The 20,407-nt window shown below is 37.8% G+C and overlaps 1 protein-coding gene across 4 annotated transcripts in view; it reads left to right on the forward strand.

Moving 5' to 3' along the window:
* The window catches only part of LOC103034396 (mediator complex subunit 13L), a 167,672-nt gene that overhangs the window by 27,075 nt on the left and 120,190 nt on the right, over window positions 1–20,407 (forward strand). For all 4 annotated transcript variants that reach the window (XM_049474575.1, XM_049474584.1, XM_049474582.1 and 1 more), the window contains exon 2: window positions 7,238–7,475. In XM_049474575.1, the coding sequence (XP_049330532.1) occupies window positions 7,238–7,475 (238 nt within the window). The remainder of the gene's footprint in view (window positions 1–7,237; window positions 7,476–20,407) is intronic.

The raw sequence follows: 20,407 nt of genomic DNA on the forward strand, positions 1-20,407 counted from the left end.
GACCTCAGTAATTTATTGTCTCGACGGAGAGTTCTGGTGGAAACAGGAGAGTTAAAGTGCACATTGAATTGAATTGAAATGAATGTTTTTTGGATACAATCCGGGTTAGCACCCGAACATCCCTTTCAGACCCCTTCCTCTTGCGTCCACAGTTAATCCTGTTGGATGTGGTTCATCCTTCTTGGTGGTATGCTGACATTACCCTGGATAGCGTGGCTCTTGATACATCACAAAGACTTGCTGTCTTGGTCACAGATACGGCAGCAAGACAATTGCACCAACAATTTGTCCTCTTTTGAACCTCATTATGTCCTCATTTTGTCACCCATAATGTTGTGTGCATTGCAATATTGAGCAATTTTGAGCAAAACAGTGCTCTAAACCTGCTAATTGAACCTTCACACTCTGCTGTTACTGGTGCACTCTGCAATTAATGAAGATTGGCCACCAGGCTGCTCCAATTTAGCCATGAAGCCTCCCACACTAAAATGACAGGTGTTTCAGTTTCATTGTCCAACTCCTGTAGCTCCTTATACACTGAACTTTGGAAAGTGGCATGTGTGAACTGGTTTGGTGCTGCATCCCAGAGCTGTTTTTGTGGTGGCGTTTGTAAGAGTTTGATAGGTGACAGTGAAGTAGGCCATTGTGCACACCTCCTGATGTGTCTGAACTGTTTTGGCTGTAGCCATGTACTGCTAATAGGAATGCTATTCTACAGACAGCTAATAAAGGTTAAAAAATGTTGTCTCATTTTAGTATTGCTCCATAACATGGTAGCTACACTGTGTAGCTAACATTTACGCCACTTACTGCACTATGTATCTTTGGTAAAGCAAGCATTATAACATTCATGCGAGCTGTGTAATGTTGTAAACCATCAGTTATCAGAGTCAGATTCGTATACAGTCCAATTATACTTCTCTACTGCCTCAGTCCACATCCTTCTTTCACTTTCATTGCTAGTTCTGTACCTCTCAGCTTGTCCAGAAACACGTGTCTTTTATTAGTGGCTCAAAGCACACATCATAATTATAATTTATAAGCATAGCCTAGATGCAAGAAATGCCAGTTCTAATCCAAATACCTGCTAACTGCTGCTTTAAACATAAGCGTGTTGTTTTACGTAATAACAAAGGAGTGCTTCATCCAATTTAGGCTGTGGACGTCAGAGAATACTGGAAGAATGTTACCATAGCTAGACCTACTTCCAATGAAAATGATGTAAGAAATATGATCACAAAGTCATATCTCTCTGGAGATGCATTTATTTTGCCAGATGTGAACCGTTTTGGAATCATTTTGGGATAATTATATAAACATATTAATGGCAGGTGTGAACAGAGCCAAAGAAACATGAAACTGTGTATTAAGAGCATCCAGTATTAGGCTGTTGTGTTAGGTTAGAAGTGCTCAAAATGGTCCCATGGCGCAATCAAAAATCACGCATTCGATTGTTTTCTATTGAGTAGTTCGGGTTTGATAATGTGACACACCAAGACTGTTATGTAACAGTTTTTGTATTATGCTAAAAAAAAAAAAAACAGCAGTGAGGTTCACGGTATGTCATTTCCATGTGCCATGTAACTCTCATTGTTCAACTACGCCAAGGTAAATAGAGTTTTTCCACTCTAGGACCCATTAAAAAGTGTATGAGAGGGTCCTTCTCTTTCTCTGGGAATCAAAGCCACACTCCCTCCAACCCCAGCCCTCTGCCAGAGCAGTTAGTGGATTTTATGAATGGGGACTTTTGTGTTTGCTTACCTGGTACGCTTGGCTGTTCAGTCAATGGAGCAGTGAAACTCTCAGTTAGAGAGTGCCAAGGCGCTAGAGTCACTCTGACGAGCCTCAGCTCTGATGCGTGACCTTTTTATTCATGTGCGCCGGTGCGTTTCTGTACTACCATTGCTGTGTGAAGACCTCTGCAGCTACTCCTTCCAGTACCGGAGGTTCGGAAGTCACTGAGATGTTTTGTTGCGCACATGCTCGTATGTCAACTCGAAATCAGAAGCCGACATGAGCTCGACAGATATCTGAGAAAAGATGTCCAGGCCTGAACGAACCCTGACATCCACAGTCAGGTCCTGTCAGCTCTGAATAAATGCACTGGCAGTCGGATTGCTCAAATGCTGTTTTTTTGTAATAGTCACTGTAGCTCAATAAGTATTCTTAAAGAAACCCCCAACACTAATATAAAAAAAAACGAAGTAGGGGTGGGCGAAATGGCCCTAAAATAATATCACAATATTTCATGGTATTTTTTGCAATAACGATACTCTTGGTGATATGACAAAACACTGAATTAAAAAAATATATTTCAGGAATACACTACTGCAACAAAATTAAAATAAATGTTATTATTGCATACAATATGATATGCAACAGTCAAAACTGAGATATTAAAAAATACAAGAATTTTATCAGATTTGTAACAGAAGTCAATTATCCAGAATGTCATTATACTAATAATAATGCACTCCAAATATCTTCATATATCCAGGATTAAAGTTACAAAATTAAATGACACTGGACAGATATAATCTATCTCTAGTAGATATACAGTATACTGGGAAATGAGAAAAGTATGATTTTTTTCTTTAAAAAAAAGTAGTGCCCTGATTTAATAATTAGGGGTGGGTAATGTGGCACGATATTTCAGGGTGTAATATCATTCACGATATTTAAAAATGTATCACACCCCTAGTTAGAAGTACAAAACTGATTGTTTTGATGGCTTGTTCACTTTGGGATTTTAATTTGGCTCATGTCTGACATTTGCCCATTTACTGACCAGCATGTGCAAAATGTGCAATTCAATCTGTTCCATCTTTCCTTAAAATTAATAATATCTATTAAATTAACCTTGATGTTGCAATAGAATGTATTCTTCAGTATTAAACATTGTGCTGTGATGTATATGTGACTTACTCTGGTAAGTCTGTGACTTTGGTTGAGGCAAAAAGTAGTTTTTCTGTAGATCGCTTGTTTATATCACTGCAACAGCTCACAGCAGCTACGTAATTTAGCCTAGCATTGTTTAAGACCTGTAACAAAAACAATATAATTATTTTTTGTATTAGACAGTGTTGCTCTCCTTTAGATGTGCACTCAGCATGTTGTCTGTTTAGCTGAAGAGATTGTAGCCAGATGTCTTTAGTTAGCTTTTTCTTTTTTTAGATTCCCTTCTTATGTGTAGTTAGATCTAGTCTGAGGTAGTCCAGATTGTTTTTTTTTAATAGAATGGATATTGGAGAGAAGATAAAGAACAAAAATTGATGTCTAGCATTAGTTTTTAACCTAGCATGGAGAACATTTTACTTCCCTGCAGTGATGGCATAGTTACTTTGAAAAAGTAATCTGAGTACTGATTACCCATTTAAAAAGTAACTTAGTAACTTTATGGGTTACTTGATTTTAAAAGTAACTAATTAGGATTATTACTTTATTAGCTACACTCAGCAGCTGCCAAAAAACACTAGTTTTAGCCTGTTAGCTTGTTAGCTCGCTAGCATGTTGTTATTTTGGCAGGGTTGCAGCCAACAGCAACCATTGTAAGTTCCAGCAATAAAGTGACGACTGTAAACATCTTCTTGTCCGTCGTTCAATACGTCCAGTCGGACTCTACAAAATCTTTTTGCTAAGGAAAATTACAAAAATAGTAATGCACCAGGACTTGGATAAGTAAACTAAATCTGATTTCTGGATTGGAAATAGTAACACGTTAGATTAATAGAAAAAATGGTCAGATTAGAGTGACATTACTGCTTCCCTGGGATTGGATTGCCCTAATGATGTGTAGTTAGGTCTAGTCTTAGGTGATATAGATTGTTGGTTGTTGAAAAAAAAAAAAGAATAGCTGGTAAAAGTGGTTTGACTAGGGTTAGCTTTTAGCCTAGCATTTTAGCTTTAGTTTACTCTTTTTTTTTTACTCTGAAAACAGATTTGAAGTATCAACAACACAGCATCACAGCATTGAATAGGACTAACAGAACTTTCAGTAGTGGCCTGGGTGTATGTAAATTTTTAGAACTGAACTAAAATGCAAATGAACTGTTATTAAAATTAGTTTTATGAAATGGAAACTGTTATGAATGGTTCAAACGATTATTATTGGTCTATGCAAAGATAAAAACAGTTTTTTTATTTTGGTGTACCTTTAAATTGAAATCTGTAAACTCCTATTTGAAAATTGGATGATGCTGAAGTTTAGCGAAGTTAAGGGTATTTTCTGTGCTTATTTTGATTGTGGATGACCATCGGACTGAGAAACAATACCTACTGTGAGGGAGAATGCTAGTGTTGCTAACCAATAACCAAAATTCAGTTGGAAAAGGGCAATGTATACCAGATAAAGTCTTAAATCTATGTGAAGAGGCACGATTGATTCTCTTAAAATTGATGAAACTTGATTCTGAGTGGTTGATAATTAAATTGGACAACAGAGTTTAGTATTATTTTCACTAAGTGTATCTATATTATAGGCATTTTGGGGGTTTTCTCATGATCAGAAGAAATAGGCAAAATAAATCCTTTTTTTTCATTGTTGATTGTTGTTTCATTGAAATGTTTTTTCACTATAAGCACATTGAAACCTTGTATTACCTGTGTGCAGCCACAGAGGGAGCTCTTCACACTTCACATGAACACTTCACGTAATCACATGACATCCATGACAAGGCTGGATGTAGAGTGAGGTAGAGGTCCATAGTAAACCTCTGACCTCTAAAGTACTTCTTAAGCTGGGAAAAAAAAGCTAAGTGCAGTCAAGCCAAACGCTTTAAAAACTTTAGAGAACATTAATACGATGAACATACCGTTATATCGCTTTTATCGCCCATATCGAACACCCCTAACAAGAAATGACGCAGCAGCGAGGATGGTGGGACGTGAAGGTAGCATGAATTCTGATCTTCTGACTGTACTGTTCAGACTGTTCTAAGGTAGCAGTGGCGCTGCTGTTGTTTTGAGGAGTGTACTCCCATCTTGGCCTTTACTCCTTTAGCAAGGAACCAGACTGATATCTCTATCCAGACGTCCTTGGCGCGCAGCGGCGGTGGGGGGAGCCACCCGGTGCTGCCCTTTTGACTGCTCATCAATAGCCCGGGCGGGGGCTCGTGTTTGACAGCGGCCGGCTGCCTCCTCACTCGGCCGGCTGCCGGACGCCTTTCAATCAAGCTGGACTGAGAAGGCGTCAAACAGTGGGCGTCATGCCAGTGACAGGCTTTCTCTCTCTCTCTCTTTCTCTCTCTCTCTCTTTTACTTTCCCTTTCTAGCCATGGTTCCGCCTCCTTCTGCATCACCCACTGTATCTCTCTCTCCCTCTCTCTCTCTCTCTCTCTCTCTTTCTCTCTCTCTTTCAGCTTGTCTGTTAGCAGCTTTCTTATCTTCCGCGGCTGAGCTTTTCTGCCATGCCCTTTCACACTCTCATTCCTCCTGTCTCTTTATCTGTCTTTTGTCTTTCATTCTTCCTTTTCTTTTTATCCACGGCTGAGAGCAGCTGTCGTTTCCACCCTGCATGTCACTCTATCAGTGCGCCGGTCCACTCTTTTCACTCTTTCCCTCTTTTTTTTTTTCTCCTTTTATTCACAGCAACAGTAATTTTCTGACTAATAATGACTATCTCTGCTGCGGCGTAAAGCTGCGAGCTGATGCCACTTGTGATCTGTCAGGCGAAGGTTGGTGTAAACAGAACGAGGGTCACAAAACAGCGTTTTACAGATAATCTGGAATTATCTGTCGAATCTTTGCTGAAGGAGCTCCGCATTGTGCCCGTCTCGCTTATCTGCCGTCGCCAACTGCAATAATAGAGCGAGTTAAGTAGCGCTTAAAGTGCGAGATGCAAACACAAGCCCATGAGAAGTGACTGTGAAGAAAACACAAGATGACAATCTGGGTTATTGACGTGGAGCCTCTGTGTCTTTACTAGCGAAGCTGCTATCATAGCTTATGATTAATTCGGAGTGTTGACTTTTTAATCAGCGTAGCTTCAATATTAAACATGCTGTTCCTCTGATGGGATTTTTCTGTTGGCATGTACAGTAAACTCACATTAATTCTCCATTTGTTTTGCTTAAATATGTAGATTTTATAGCATCTCTGTAGAAGAAAAAAGACTCATAGAGGTTTGCAGCCTTATCAGATTTCTGCTGATAAACCTTTGGGAACAGTTTGTCTTTGTTTGACAAGTTTTAGTTTCAGAGTGTGATGTGCATTATACAGTACTGTGCAAAAGTTTTAGGCACCTAAGCAAATTACACCAATTCATTTATCTCAGCAATACGATATGATTTAAACAGATGCAAATAAACATATATACAGTATAAAATAACAAGAATTTCTCATTTTAAGGTAAGTAGGTTGTCTACAAAGTGTAGTTCCATTTTTTTTTTCCTGGATGCCCTCTGCCAGCTTGTGCATGTGTTTAGTTCCATCAGCAGCTCAGCTGATTTAAGTCATCATATGATTAAAACTAGAAATAACACTCTTAAACTCAGATGAGGAGAGATTAGGAGATGTTTTAAGGAAATCAGGGCTGTAAAATTGCTGTTTGTATTTATTGTAATGCTTTAGTGTTTTACTGAGCTAATAAACACTTACTGCCCAGATAAGAAGCTTTTTCTTTACTTACAATTCCCACAGATGCCTAAAACATTTGCACAATACTGTAAATACTGTAAATGAACTGCTATGAATTGCTGGATATTAAAGATACATCATTCTTTTTTTACATTTTAAGCAAAAATATATATATACATTTTTTTTGCACATTTGTACATTGAAAAATAAGTTGAGAGAATCTCAGACAATTTTACCAAGAACTTGGATAGAGATACATGTTGAATTTGGAACTCTTATCGCTATCGGTTTACAATTTCTTTTTTAACAGTGTTCCGATGTCAAGATTTGGATGATATTTAAAACCGGAAAAAGGCCAAGAGGTGCTGGCCGCTCTATTACAATTGGCCGATTCTAGCCTCACTATTTTGTCCTTTTCTCGCATACAATAAATATACCAGCAAGTATCTGTTTTAAATATCATCCAAATCTAGACATCGTGCACTGGCAATGATTGTAAAAAAAAAAATATATCAACCGACAGTGATTGATGACAGTGCCGCTCTATTAGGGGTCCCCAAACTTTTGCATGCTGCTCTAAACTGTTCAAAAATGATAAAAATGCAAAAAAGCACAAACCAAACCATGTTCTCACTCTAAACCTCTTCTTGTTTCTCTCTGACAGGCGGAGTTGACCGGCATTAAATGGCGGTGCTACAACTTCCGCGGTGGCGGCGAGTACGGGCCGGTGATTTCAGCGCCGGCGCAGGACGACCCGGTGCTGCGCAGCTTCACGTGCTGCGTGCAGGCCAACCTGCTGTGTGTGTGGCGCCGCCGCGTCAAGCCTGATGCCAAGGAGCTGTGGATCTTCTGGTGGGGCGACGAGCCCAACCTGAGTGACATCATACACCATGAGCTCGAAAGTAAGCCTGCTAACCATTGTCTTGGGATTCAGTGTGTGTGTGTGAGTGTGTTTCTGTGAGTGTGTGAGTGTAAGAGTGTGTATTTGGAGCGCTTGCTCAGAGGGTCTTTACCTTTACAATGTGTGGAGACTGGTGGACTCTGGCCAAATTCCACTTTGGCTGCTGGTTAAGTGAGAAGCAAACTCTGGGCTGGTATTTTTAGCAGTGCTGCTGGATCCTTCTGTTGTTGCAGTTCAGCTTAGAACACACAGTTCTTATTAAGTGTGTTACATGATGTCATTAATGAGGCTGATTTTGAGCAATATGAAAATGTTGCGACTGATACTGATTCTGAGGGGCTTAGATTTGGAAAATGTCAATATTGGTTGAATATTGTGCCTGATTTTTTTTTTGTCAGTTCTGGCTGATACATTTTTATTTTGTTTATTTGTATTTTATTTTTATTCTAATCAGTGTCCTACTTTTTAAATTCCAATTAACCACAGAACCCTACTCTAACCTTTCTTGTTCAGACCAGAAAGTAGCAAAAAAAAAGTAATTTTGGTGTTCAGGCCGAAAAAAATGTGAAAAGACAAAATAATATACACTGGAAAAGCAATTTTATTTTAAGTCATGCTGTGCTTTGTTGATACGATTTAAAAATAGCAGACATAGTCTATTTAATTTATTAAGTGCTAAAAAAGTGGCAAATTTATTTTTAAAACCTGCTACAAAAATCTGCAATTAAAACTTGCAAAAAATGTTTGTTCTGCATTTGGTACTCAGGCTTTGGCCAATGTTTAATTCGATTGAAATGAAAATGTTTTTGTTTGTTTTCAGTTTCATTTCAGCTCTGCATGTTTTTTGGCAGAATAATCAGAAGAAAGGGCTGTTTGAGGAACAGAAACTGAAACTGTTTAACAGTTTAATACAGAGAGGATGGTTGTGTAGAAAGGATTTAAATCATTACAAATGAAAGGCACTTTAGAAATGTTTTCTACATTTTGGAATCTGTCTCAGATTTTGGCTTAAAAAAACAACAAAAAGCTGCTGATAGCTGTAGATACCCCACAAAATTCATATTTTAAATTCTACAAAAGCAAACGGGAACTTACTAATAAGCTAATTATGTAATTATTCTTCAATTATGTAAAGCAGTACAGGAGTATATAAGTAAGGGTAGGAAGTGTTTTTTTTTTGGTACTTTTGTTCTGTGTTTTGAGGAGATGCCGTCCTCCTTAATCTTCTCTTTATATCACTGTGTTGACCACAGCTTTTTTTATTTATTTACTGTTCTTTTATTAGGGTCCCTAAACGCATGGCTGAATGTGGGAGGATGTTGCAGGAGTGGCCTAATTTCTGTTGTTGTGCTTATTACTGCTGTGATGATTCTAATAACGCGCTTGGCATTTACAGCGAGCTCTGATAGCCTAAGAAATGGACTCTTGAAATAAAATGTAGCCATATAATTTCCCAGACGCTCTTTTGCACGGTTTACAGGACCTTGGGGAGGCACGCAGATGCTAGAGACGCACAGCGAGAGAGAGAGAGAGAGAGAGAGAGAGAGTGCTGAGTGCAGGCTCTTGCCTGTGAGACGGGCGTTGATTCTGTGTGGCGTGTGGCTCCTCGAGTGTGCTGCGTCGAGAGAGCACGATCAGCTGAATCTACACAAACTATTTATAGAGCCATTTGCATTATCTCAGTGCACACTCGCGGGAATCTCGTGGCTATTGACCAAGGCTGTGCCGAGCCGGGCAGATAGGACATTGGGGATGACATCAGAGAAAGGAATGGGAAGCAGGAGAGGATGATATGGATATAAAATGGAACGTGTGCATAAATTGTTGGAAATTCTGATTATGGTGTAGCTTCTTTGTGTATCTGACTGAATGAGCAGCAAGTGATCTCTATTTACAGTGAAATTACATCCAAAAACCCTTTGATGTTTATTCAACAGAGATTTTAGTATTGTATGCACAAAAATTTAAAAGTGTATGCATGTATAACATAGAAACAGAAATAAAACAGGAGCAGAATTTGATTGGATTGCCATGTCATTGATATGCCTTTCCATTTTTTTTGGGTAACAGAAAAAACTGATAGTGTCAGTGATAGAGGAGGAGGAGGAGGAGGAGGAGGAGGAAGTGGAGTATGAATCTGATTGCAGTCAATCAGACTCAAGTTTGTGGGGGAGGGGAGTATGCATTTGCAGGCAGCCTCTCAGAGTAAAGTGGGTGGGCAGAGGGGGTAGAGCCTGCATCTGATTGCAGCCAATAAGAGTAAAGTGGGCAGGGAGGGGAGTGTAGTGTGTATCTGATTAGAGCAGTCACAGTATGTGTAAAGTGTACAGGGAGGGGAGTGGATAATAAATGTGATTGCAGCCAATAAGAAGCAAGTGGGTTTGGGGAGGTTCAGAGGGGAGGGGTCATGTGTTTGGGTGTAGCCCAAAATTGTTTGCAACAAATCAGAATAAAGTGGGCTGGGAGGAGAGTAGGGAGGAGAGTAGGTAGGTAGGTGGGTGGGTGGGTGGGTGTATGAATGGATGGATGGATGGATGGATGGATAGATAGATAGACAGATAGACATATAGACAGATAGATAGACAGACAGACAGACAGACAGATAGATAGATAGATAGATTGATAGATAGATGGCTAAATAATGACTATAGCTATGAACTAATGGAATTTCATCCATTGCAGAATACAGGATCTTCTTCTTGTATTTACTTTTTTTTGGTCCAACCCAGACAGCAACAACCAATAAGCAGAGACAAAAACCTATTGTCATTTGTTGTGATGGATTATGGAACACTTGTTTTTTCCCCGTGTGAAAAAACAACAAACTTGTTTCCAAGCTTGTTAATAGATTTGGACCTGATTAGAGATCCTCTTGAGACCCTGCGTCCTCATATGTGGACATTACATTTCTGGTTCTCTGCACCTTGATACTTCATGTTTTAAAACATTGACCCTTGGCCTCATATAGTAAATTGATTAAAAACAAGATGACAGGAATCCCAGTCAAAAGTTTCTGCAGCCAGTCCGACTAAACAGGTGTAGTTTAATCTGGTATATTGGCTAGATAATGACTATAGCTATATACTAATTAAATCTCATCCATATTGCTTCATGTTAAACTAACTGTACAGAAATCTGCACTAGTCCAGAATACAGGATCTTCTTCTTGTATTTACTATTTTGGTCCACCCCAGCCAGTCATGACCAATAAGCAGAGAAGAAATTATCTTGTGAATAGTTGTGACATACAGTATTATAGACCATTTGGTTTTTTCCCTGTGTAAAACCATCACCCAGTTTTAAGAACTTAGAGATTAGAGATCCTCCTGAGACCTTGTGTCCTCATATGTGGACAATACATTTCTGGTTCTCTGCACCATGAAAAATGTACAAGCAAAAATCCAGGTTTTAGAAGATTAAACGAACTATAGATGTGAAAAGCCCTTATTGAGGTACACTAGATCAGATGAAGATCACCCTGTTTGCTGTAGTTTTGGTGTAGGTTGTGTAATTGTTAACCTTGTTTAATTAATACAGTCTTCTGTCCAGTTTGTACAAACAATCAGGCTGTAATCTGAATGCTGCTTTTGTATCATGGAGAGCAGTGTGCGTTTCATTCAGAGAGACAGAAAATTGGTCTCAGATATTTGTGCTCATCCTTGTTTAGACACACACACACACACACAAGTGCACACATGATAGAGAAGACCTCCGGCAGCATGACTCATGCCACTCTGTATGCCCCGCTCCGCATGTGCGAGTGAGTGTGTGTGTGTGGGTATGTGTGTGTTCACATGTCACTCACCACAGCCCACCCTCTATCTCTGCTGCTCGCTTTCTCTCTATGTTCTCCTTGGAGGCTTCATCGCTGACCCCCACTGCCCCCCCAACCATTTCTATAAAACAACTGCATCTAGCTGCCACATGCACTGAATGGCAGGGCAAGGTTAAGGTCAACTATCTCTACTGTACTTTTTGTCTCCATGCCAGACAGGGCCCAACCGAGCCCAATACATCACTTTTTTAGCTGTTGTCACTTTAAGGGTGCTTTTACCTGTACATTGGTGGTCTTGTTCCAGATCAAAATAAATCATGGTCTTGTTCATTTGTTGTGTAAAATCACCTTGTTTTGGGTGGTTTTAATTTTGAGATCAACTACAAGAAATTGAGGAAAGCTATCATCACCCACTAATCAACAGAATAAGAAAAAGGAGTAACAGCATTACAGCACAATTTTTTACAAAAAAAAATTAAGAGAGCACTTCAGTTTCTGAATCAGTTTCTCTGATTTTGCTGTTTATAGGTATATGTTTGAGTAAAATTAACATTGTTGTTTTATTCTATAAAGTACGGCTGAGATTTCTCTCATATTCCAAATACATATATTGTCATTTAGAGCATTTATTTGCAGAAAAGATGCAGAGCTTTCAGACCTCAAAGAACACAAAGAAAACAAGTTCATATTTATAAAGTTTGAAGAGTTCAGAAATCAATATTTGGTAGAATAACCCTGGTTTTTAATCACAGTTTTCATGCATCTTGGCATGTTCTCCTCCACCAGTCTTACACACTGCTTTTAGATAATTTTTGGATTGGATTATATTCCAGTGGTTTTCAATTTGGTAAAATCAAAGAAACTCATCATTTTCCAGTGGTCTCTAAATTCTTTCTAGAGCTGAATAATTATATTTGCTGAGAATGTTTATATAACAAGCATGTTAATTGGGCAAATTCAAGATTCAAGTCTTGAGTACTGGGCTTGCAACTGATGCTGCTGGTAGTAATCACAGTAGAAACAATTATGAGGATGTGCCCCCTAGATCAAGAAAATGTGATAGTATATCTCAGTGAGTTGCTACCTATGTGTGCCCTTCTGTCCTTCCAGTAGTAAAGAAAGCTGTTATAAAGTGCCTTCTATGCTACCCCTATTAGACAGTGTCCCATTAGAGAAAATGGGATGCCTTGCAGTATAGGGTTCTTCTACTAGGCCTGTCACGATAGCATTTTTTTTTGTGAACGATATATCATCCCAGAAATTATTGCAATAAACGATAATATTGTCATTTTAAGACCATTTAACTTCACTGACTTAATGATAATAGTATAGCTTAACAATGCAATTCTAGCCTTTTAAATACAACAATATTTTAAACAATCATAGTTTGGAAAATGTATACTATGTTCTTTACCTACCTGCAGTTCACAATGTGTGTATGGAGTTGCAGTTTAAATTGAAGCATTGGTCATTAAGCATGACTGGCTTAAATATGTTCACTGTTATATTTGTGAACAAACATAACAAAAAACAATAGACAATATCACGATTATCAAATATTATTGAGGTCATGTCCATTTATTGTACAATAGGTCAATAATGTAATTGTTGTGACAGGCCTATTTCCCACAGGTGAAAAACATAAAGACGTGCCTGATTAAGTGCTTATTTAATGGTGAAGTGCCATGCCAGTGGATACAATGTGATGTGATACCCTATATATGCTCTCCCAATGGAAAAAACAGTATTTGATGGCACAAGACAAAGTAAGTTGTTGTCAAACTTCAATCTATTCCACCCATTTATTGTTTCAGTTTTAGCCATGCCCCCTGTAGAATGTATAGGCCCCATGTTGTGCAGTTTTTCTCTCCTGCCCCTTAGTCCCCCACTGCATGTGATTATAGTGGTGTGATAGCATAGTGGATAACACCATAAACCTGCACATTGAATCCTTGAGCAAGACACCAGAAGGCTGCTAAACACCGGACACACCATATAACACAGAATCATATATCATAAAAATGCTTAACACTGATTAACGAGTGTCAGTAATTCAGTAGTCCAAATCAGAACATGATGCGTATATTGTGTGTTTGCTTTGCGTTCATTTACCTTGATATGCTGAAAACTAATCAAAAGCAGGGTTCCCTTCCACATTTATAGGAAAATCTGGAAAAACTGTATTTATAAACAAAAAATAAATGAAAAATAAATTATTAGTTACTATTTTTATTAGCAGCCACAAAAAAGAGAGAAAACATTAATGATGATTTGTCATATCTATATTTGTCATATCTATAATTCTAGGGTTGCTGGTTCAGGTTGCTGGCAATATCTCTGTTTTTGCAGTTTCTTCTTCTTCTTCTATCAGTATTGTGTGAGGAATGCACAAGCAACAATGCATTTGTTATAGAAAAAAAATCCCTTTACCCTGATTTTTATTGAAAGTTAAGAGTTTTTTCTGTATGCTGATATAATAAATTTATGTTTAGTAGATTGAAATAGATTTCAGCCTGAAGTCAGCCTGCCCTGTTATATAATAGTGTCTACATTAAAGAGAAAAAAATATGTTAAAGATAATGCAAAAGCCTTAAGTCTTGTTTTTTTTCAGCAGGTCTGCATGTCCTGTAGCATGGCCAGACATATTCTTCGCGTCAGGAAATGTAAAAGAATCCACTGACGAGAAATGAGGGAGTTGGATTTAGAGTCAAGTGTATGAGCCAGTACATTCCCAGCATACATTCTGGAGCAGTTTATTTGAGTAGCATTTCAGTATCAAATTCCTCACATCGTAGTATTTGTGTCTGCTTATTATAGCAGTCCAAACTCTGCTGCTGGTTAGACACATGAGGTATTCCTACTGCAGTGTGGGATGAGCCACATGTGTGTGTGAGAGAGTGTGTGTGTGTGTCTCTCGCTGCTGTAGATGGAAAAACACTGCTCCAATGTCAGCCTCCTCTCCCTATGTCCTTACCCGCTCTCTCCCTCGCTCTCTCGCTAGCTGTCTCTTGCTCCCCCTTTCTCTCCCTCCTCACCCCTCCTATCCTTCCCTCTGTTTTCCCACACTCCGCCTCTCTCCGCTGACCTTTCCCCAGCTGGGTGTGCAGGGGTCAGGTGAAGGGCAGTGCCGTGAATGGAGCCGGGCAGAAAGCCCTGACCACCACCTAATGGGCTTTTTGAACCCTGCCATGGTCTTATAGTGAGGAGCGCTTACCAGCCATGGAGAGGCTTAAGGAGGGGAGCCCTGTGTTGGCAGGCACGACTCTGTGTGTGTGTGTGTGTGTGTAGGAGTGAGTGTGATGGAGCTTGAAGAGGCTGTGTTTTTTTTCAGTGGGTTTGTAGTTTCAGGCCATGGAATGATTTAGTCATATTAATAATTCTCTTTTATTTGGCCTGGAAAAACAGAGAGGTGCTGCAGATGATGTCATGGCTGAGTGTCTCATTGTTTCATCCTTGTGTTCAGTTTTCAATTCTGCAAATGGGCTTTTCTGATGCCAGTATAATCTCAAAACAAAAATAATAATAAAAGGTAAAAGAGTTGTGTAAGAGACGTTTATTAATGGGTGTGGCCTCAACAGAAAAAATAAGTACAATGCTTATCTTATCAATTCTGGATTCTCTCTAGAATTCCCAGATGTTAGATTCAGCACTGGAATGATCATGAAGTGAAGTCAGATTTATGAAGTGACATCAAAGCTTATGAAGTAACATGAAAACAGTAAGGGCAGTACATTATTGTAAATGACTATGATTTGTAATTTGAGCCACCACTAAAGGACACGTTTTTCTGGACAAGCTGAGAGACTGGCTTGAATTTTTGCACCAGGAGTGGCATAAAGTTATCCAAAAGCAGTGTGTAAGACTGGTGCAGAAGAACATGCCAAGATGCATGAAAACTGTAATTAAAAACCAGGGTTATTCCACCAAATATTGATTTCTGAACTCTTAAAACTTTATGAATATGAACTTGTTTTCTTTGCATTATTTGAGGTCTGAAAGCTCTTTTTTTGCATTTCTCATTTTCTGCAAATACGTGCCCTGAATGACAATATTTTTATTTGGAATTTTGGAGAAATGTTGTTCGTAGTTTATAAAACAAAACAACAATGTTCATTTTACTCACACATACCTATAAATAGCAGAATCAGAAACTTAAGTGGTCTTTTCATTTTTTTCCAGAGCTGTATGGACTGATGTGGTAGAGTAGTATTTCTGGATTGTATATAAAGATGACTTACATTAGATTAAACATTGTCACACAGTTGTGGCAAGTGATGTCTTGCTTGCTTCACCAAAGTCATGCAGTGCAGTTAGCAGTGTATTAATGACAGCAATGACATTGACTCTATTCTTCCTATTACAGTATATAGAGCATTGCAATAATTTTGAAGCTGTTATTTTAATGTAAAAATTCTACATAATGCTGCTTTAAGAGAAAATTATGTAAAAGTAACACGTTTATGCAATCATAAAAAATATTGTGAATTATGTTAAAAAATGTGATATATAACAAAAAAATATTTTCAGGTTTCACTGGAAACCCTATGATGTAAATCAGTGGTTCTGCATGGTAAAATCTGCCAGAATTATTCAGTCAATAGTCTTTCTGGTAATGAGACTGGATGTGGAAAAGTATGTATAGAATTATCTATTCTGTTGTGTTTTCCAACATGTTTGGTCTTACAGGCAAGTCACGATGCATGAACACAGGCTCAGCTGGCTAACCAATTTTCAGTATTTAAAAAGGCATAGTTTGAGCAGCATAGTAAACAGTACAACTGGCATTAGCTTGGTTTCTTCTTAAACATTTTGCAAAGTTTATTACTAATTATGAATTTCTGGTGGAAAATTTGGCAGTGTTTCCTGTCACTACAGTCAACTGAAACTTCAGATTATGTAAGATACTGTGTAGCTTTAATGAGAAGCACTAAAATAAGCAAAATGGAGAGATTTAACTCGGTCTTGCTATTAGCAGAATCATCTTTACAGCCATTTACAATCATTTTAATAGATGTCGCAGGGGAGGATAAGCAGTGGCCCACCTAATTAGGGCTAAAATCTCTTTGCCACCCTCTGTGGCTGTATTATAACTGTAGTAAGGTATTAAAGTTTGCTATGATTTCTAGTTCAGCATTTTCCAATAAACAACCAGGCCTGGTCTGGTCATCTGTGCATATTAGTGCATATTTTAACATAATAAGGTTTGTGTGCAAGCTCAGTTTACATTGATTTATATACAGCTCTGGAAAACATTAAGAGACCACTTCAGTTCCTGAATCAGTTTCTCTGTTTTTGCTATTTATAGGTATATGTTATAGGTATATGAGTAAAATGAACATTGTTGTTTTATTCTATAAACAATGGATAACATTTCTAGCAAATTCCAAATAGGTTTAGATTTAGATCATTTATTTGCAGAAAATGAGAAATGGCCTCAAAAAATGCAAAGAAATCAAGTTCATATTCATAAAGTTTTAAGAGTTCAGAAATCAATATTTGGTGGAATAATCCTGTTTTTTTATTCACAGTTTTCATGCATCTTGGCATGTTCTCCTGCACCAGTCTTACACACTGCTTTTGGATAACTTTATGCCACTCCTGGTGCAAAAATTCAAGCAGTTCAGCTTGGTTTGATGGTTTGGTGGCTCTTGATTATATTCCAGATGTTTTCAATTTGTTTAAATCAAAGAAACTCATCATTTCATCTTATTTTTTTCCAGAGGTATATTTAGAATTAGAATTTAGATTAAGACTGGAGTCTGTGTCATGTTTTTTAGCTATAGCTACAAGTACAGTAATGCAGCACATGCTATCATTACTAAGAAAAAAGATTAGCATCATTAGCTGGTTATACAGGTTCCAATTTACATTCTGTTACTAAACAATTAAAGCTTTTTGTGCTTTAGTGTGCCAAGAAAAATGCATTTAATTTCTGGTTTATAGTTTATGTCTTTGAAACAATTTGCAGTCTGAGCTCACTGTCTGCTTACTGAGTCAACTATGCTTATTAAATGTATATCTTTGTTTATTTTAGTGTTGTCTGAGGTAAAATTATTGATGTAAAATTAAAATATTCATATTTTAATACCACAGATGACTACTGCAACTGCATAATGCTTAATACAGCCATTATACCACATGATGTTTGGAAAAAAGCCTCAGACAGCTGTTAGCATTGTTTCCTAGCGCTTGACTGTGGCTAAGCTTATCTGCTCCTGACTCCTGGCATTGTCCTTGGCTCAGTGTCAAAGCAGCAGAACACCTCAACATCACTGCAGATATATTCAGCATGATCCTAACCATCCACTGAGTTCCAGTGCTGTGCTGAACTGCTGTTTCTATCCACTTCCATTTGAAAGATTTGTGTGTTTTAGTTCGGCTTCTTCTGTGTGGTTTTGGGTTGGGTTGGACTGTGCTGAGCAGGCTGACGTCATGTTATTCCTCACCAGTCAGAATTAGGGCAGTTTTTTTGGCCAGAATATTTCATACACTTCACTCAAACCAGATTTTCTGTGGTTGACCCTGAGTATCTATCAGTGAACAAGCTAGCTAACTAGCATGCTTAGCATTTTATAAACGTTAGCATTTCCAGCTGCATTTCATTTAAATTTCATTTAACTAGGCTTCTACTTTTTTCTACTTTATTTTATAGTTTAACTATTTCTTCCCTGCTTTAGTTCTTTAGTTTTAGGTTGTAACTTAGCAATAAAAATGATGCTAACTCACTCATAATGCTAGTCTATCTTTAACAGCTCATAGTTAGCAGATGCTAACACTGTTTTGATTATTTGTTGCTTTGAAGAAAGCCCCCTACAAAAATGTTTTTGTACATTTTGTACCCATTAGCTGTTTTTGTGTGATGACTGTTGTGGGTGTCTGCAGTTTAGTTAACTAGCATTTACTCCATATGAGGATTGATTTATGCTGTGTTTCATTCACAGTACCTCAGGAGTCAGATGTCAGAGCTGGGAATGATGCCACCACACCTGAGTAGATGGTGTTCCAGTTAACAATCAGATAGCTAATTGTACACCGTGTTAAACATTTCCAAATATATATATATATATATATATATATATATATATATATATATATATATATATATATATATACATACAGCTAAACATTTTGGAATTTAGCATAACTGGTTTGACAGACTTGTACTGGTGTTTCAACAGAATACATTATACTTTTTTTACCTCAGGTTAGCATTGTTAGCAATAATTAAATAAATTTTGCAGTTTGTTTGCATCTGGCAATCATGTTGTATAAATATATAATTAGTAATATTGTAATATTTTCACATTTAGTTTTATTTGCCATTTGATTTATTTAATATTTGTTCCTTCTATAGGCTTGTAAAACTACATTATTGTTTAGTGAATTATAGTGAATGTAAGCATACTTTAGATTATTGTAATGCTGTTAGTATACAGCAAAATATTTATTGCACAGGCTTGAATTGTAGCTCTGTAGGCAATCAATTATTGCTGTCACACAAAAACCTTGTATCTCCACTTTTTTTTTAAACTAAACTGAATCTAGTAGATGTTCTTTATTTGTGTCACATTTTCAATGATGAACAGACCAATAGAAATGATGAAATAAATTATTGATAACATCAAATTGGTATTAGACTAACCCTCATTTTTAAACCGTGGATAGAAACTGTTAGAGAAATCTGTGTATAAAAAAATATTTTTAAGCTCCGATTGAGAGGAAAAGCATTTGCTACTAAGTGGAAAAAATGAAAACTACATGACAGCACAGAGTTAAATAAGAATGAATATATTTAAATACAAGACACCTTAATTTTTTCTCCACTTCCTGATTTTGAAATGTGGATATAATTGAGATTGTGAGATCTACTAGTAGTGTATAATACTGTTATGCTTGCAATTCGATGTGTATTGATGAATATTGTGGAAAAATCTTAATAAACTCTTTGGTATCAAAAAAAGAATGATGCCAAATAGCTTGAAATAGAATCTTTTTCAATTTTCTTCCACTAAAATTTAAGAGGTAAATTTGCTGTTTTTGAGATACGACCGGTACAGTAGCTTTACTGAAAACATCACTTTCTAACTGCATTTTACTGTATGTATGATTATTTATATTCATTCAGGTAAAAGCACACTCACTGAGATGAATAGTTATGGTAACTGCCTTTAGCGCAGCAGTGTGTTATTGTTTTATTTTTTATTTGACTTCCAGTATTTGAAAGTTGACAGCCCCTTTAATCATCGTCGTAAAAGACTCACAATGATGGGTGATTAAGTGCTGCTGAAGGAACAAGGGGAGCGAGTGTTTTTATTAAAGATACAAGAGTTGTTTGACTCATATAATTGTATTACAAGGCTGCAACACGCATCTGCAATCAGGAGCTCTCTCAAGGTTGCCTCTGACGCACCAGAAAGCCGGAATATGTCTGCTAGTGGCTGTTTAGCGGGAGTTCTGTGACTCAGTGGGTGTTCCGAATGCGAATAGGGAGCAGCCGTGGAGAACACTGGTTTTATTAGACTTGCTCGAGTAGGCCAGTGTGGTGTTTGTGAGCCGCTCGGCGCAACGCTCCGGATGGCAGCGTCGGCTCTAGTTGGGCACTTTTGGTTTCACAAAACTTTGCCCTCATTTGTGTGGCAGCTCATGAATAGCCTCGCCAAACAATGCGCATATTTAAAAAAGATCAGCAAACCGTGCCAAGGACCTCGGTCAAGTGCACATTTAGTCAGCATTGTGGAGTCATCATCCGGCTCATAAAAGACTCCTTTTCATCTAAGACCTCGGGTCTCATAAACCTGGCTGAGAGGAGGCCGCACAGTAGCCATCTATGGCTATATTAGCCTTTTCATGACACCCACTCAATTTACTGTCAATTCAGTACATTTATACCCAGGGTCAGTATGGCAAGCGGAGTATGAAATCAGGTTGTCAAAGGAAATGTTGAAATAGGTCTGTGTCTTCCGGCGCCAGAGCTATATTTGATACAGGCCTTTAAAGGGCCCATATCCTTTATTTTTGTGTATTTTACTAGATTTTTCTTCCCATCCGTGGACCAGTTATGAGGTTTTGGGTAGGTTTATAGACCAAAAGAGTCATAATTCATTTTTATATGGCCATTTTCCAACCATTATTATGCCTTAGAATTACACCGACGGTTT

Source organism: Astyanax mexicanus, chromosome 1, assembly GCF_023375975.1.
Source record: "Astyanax mexicanus isolate ESR-SI-001 chromosome 1, AstMex3_surface, whole genome shotgun sequence".
Lineage (NCBI taxonomy): Eukaryota > Metazoa > Chordata > Actinopteri > Characiformes > Acestrorhamphidae > Astyanax > Astyanax mexicanus.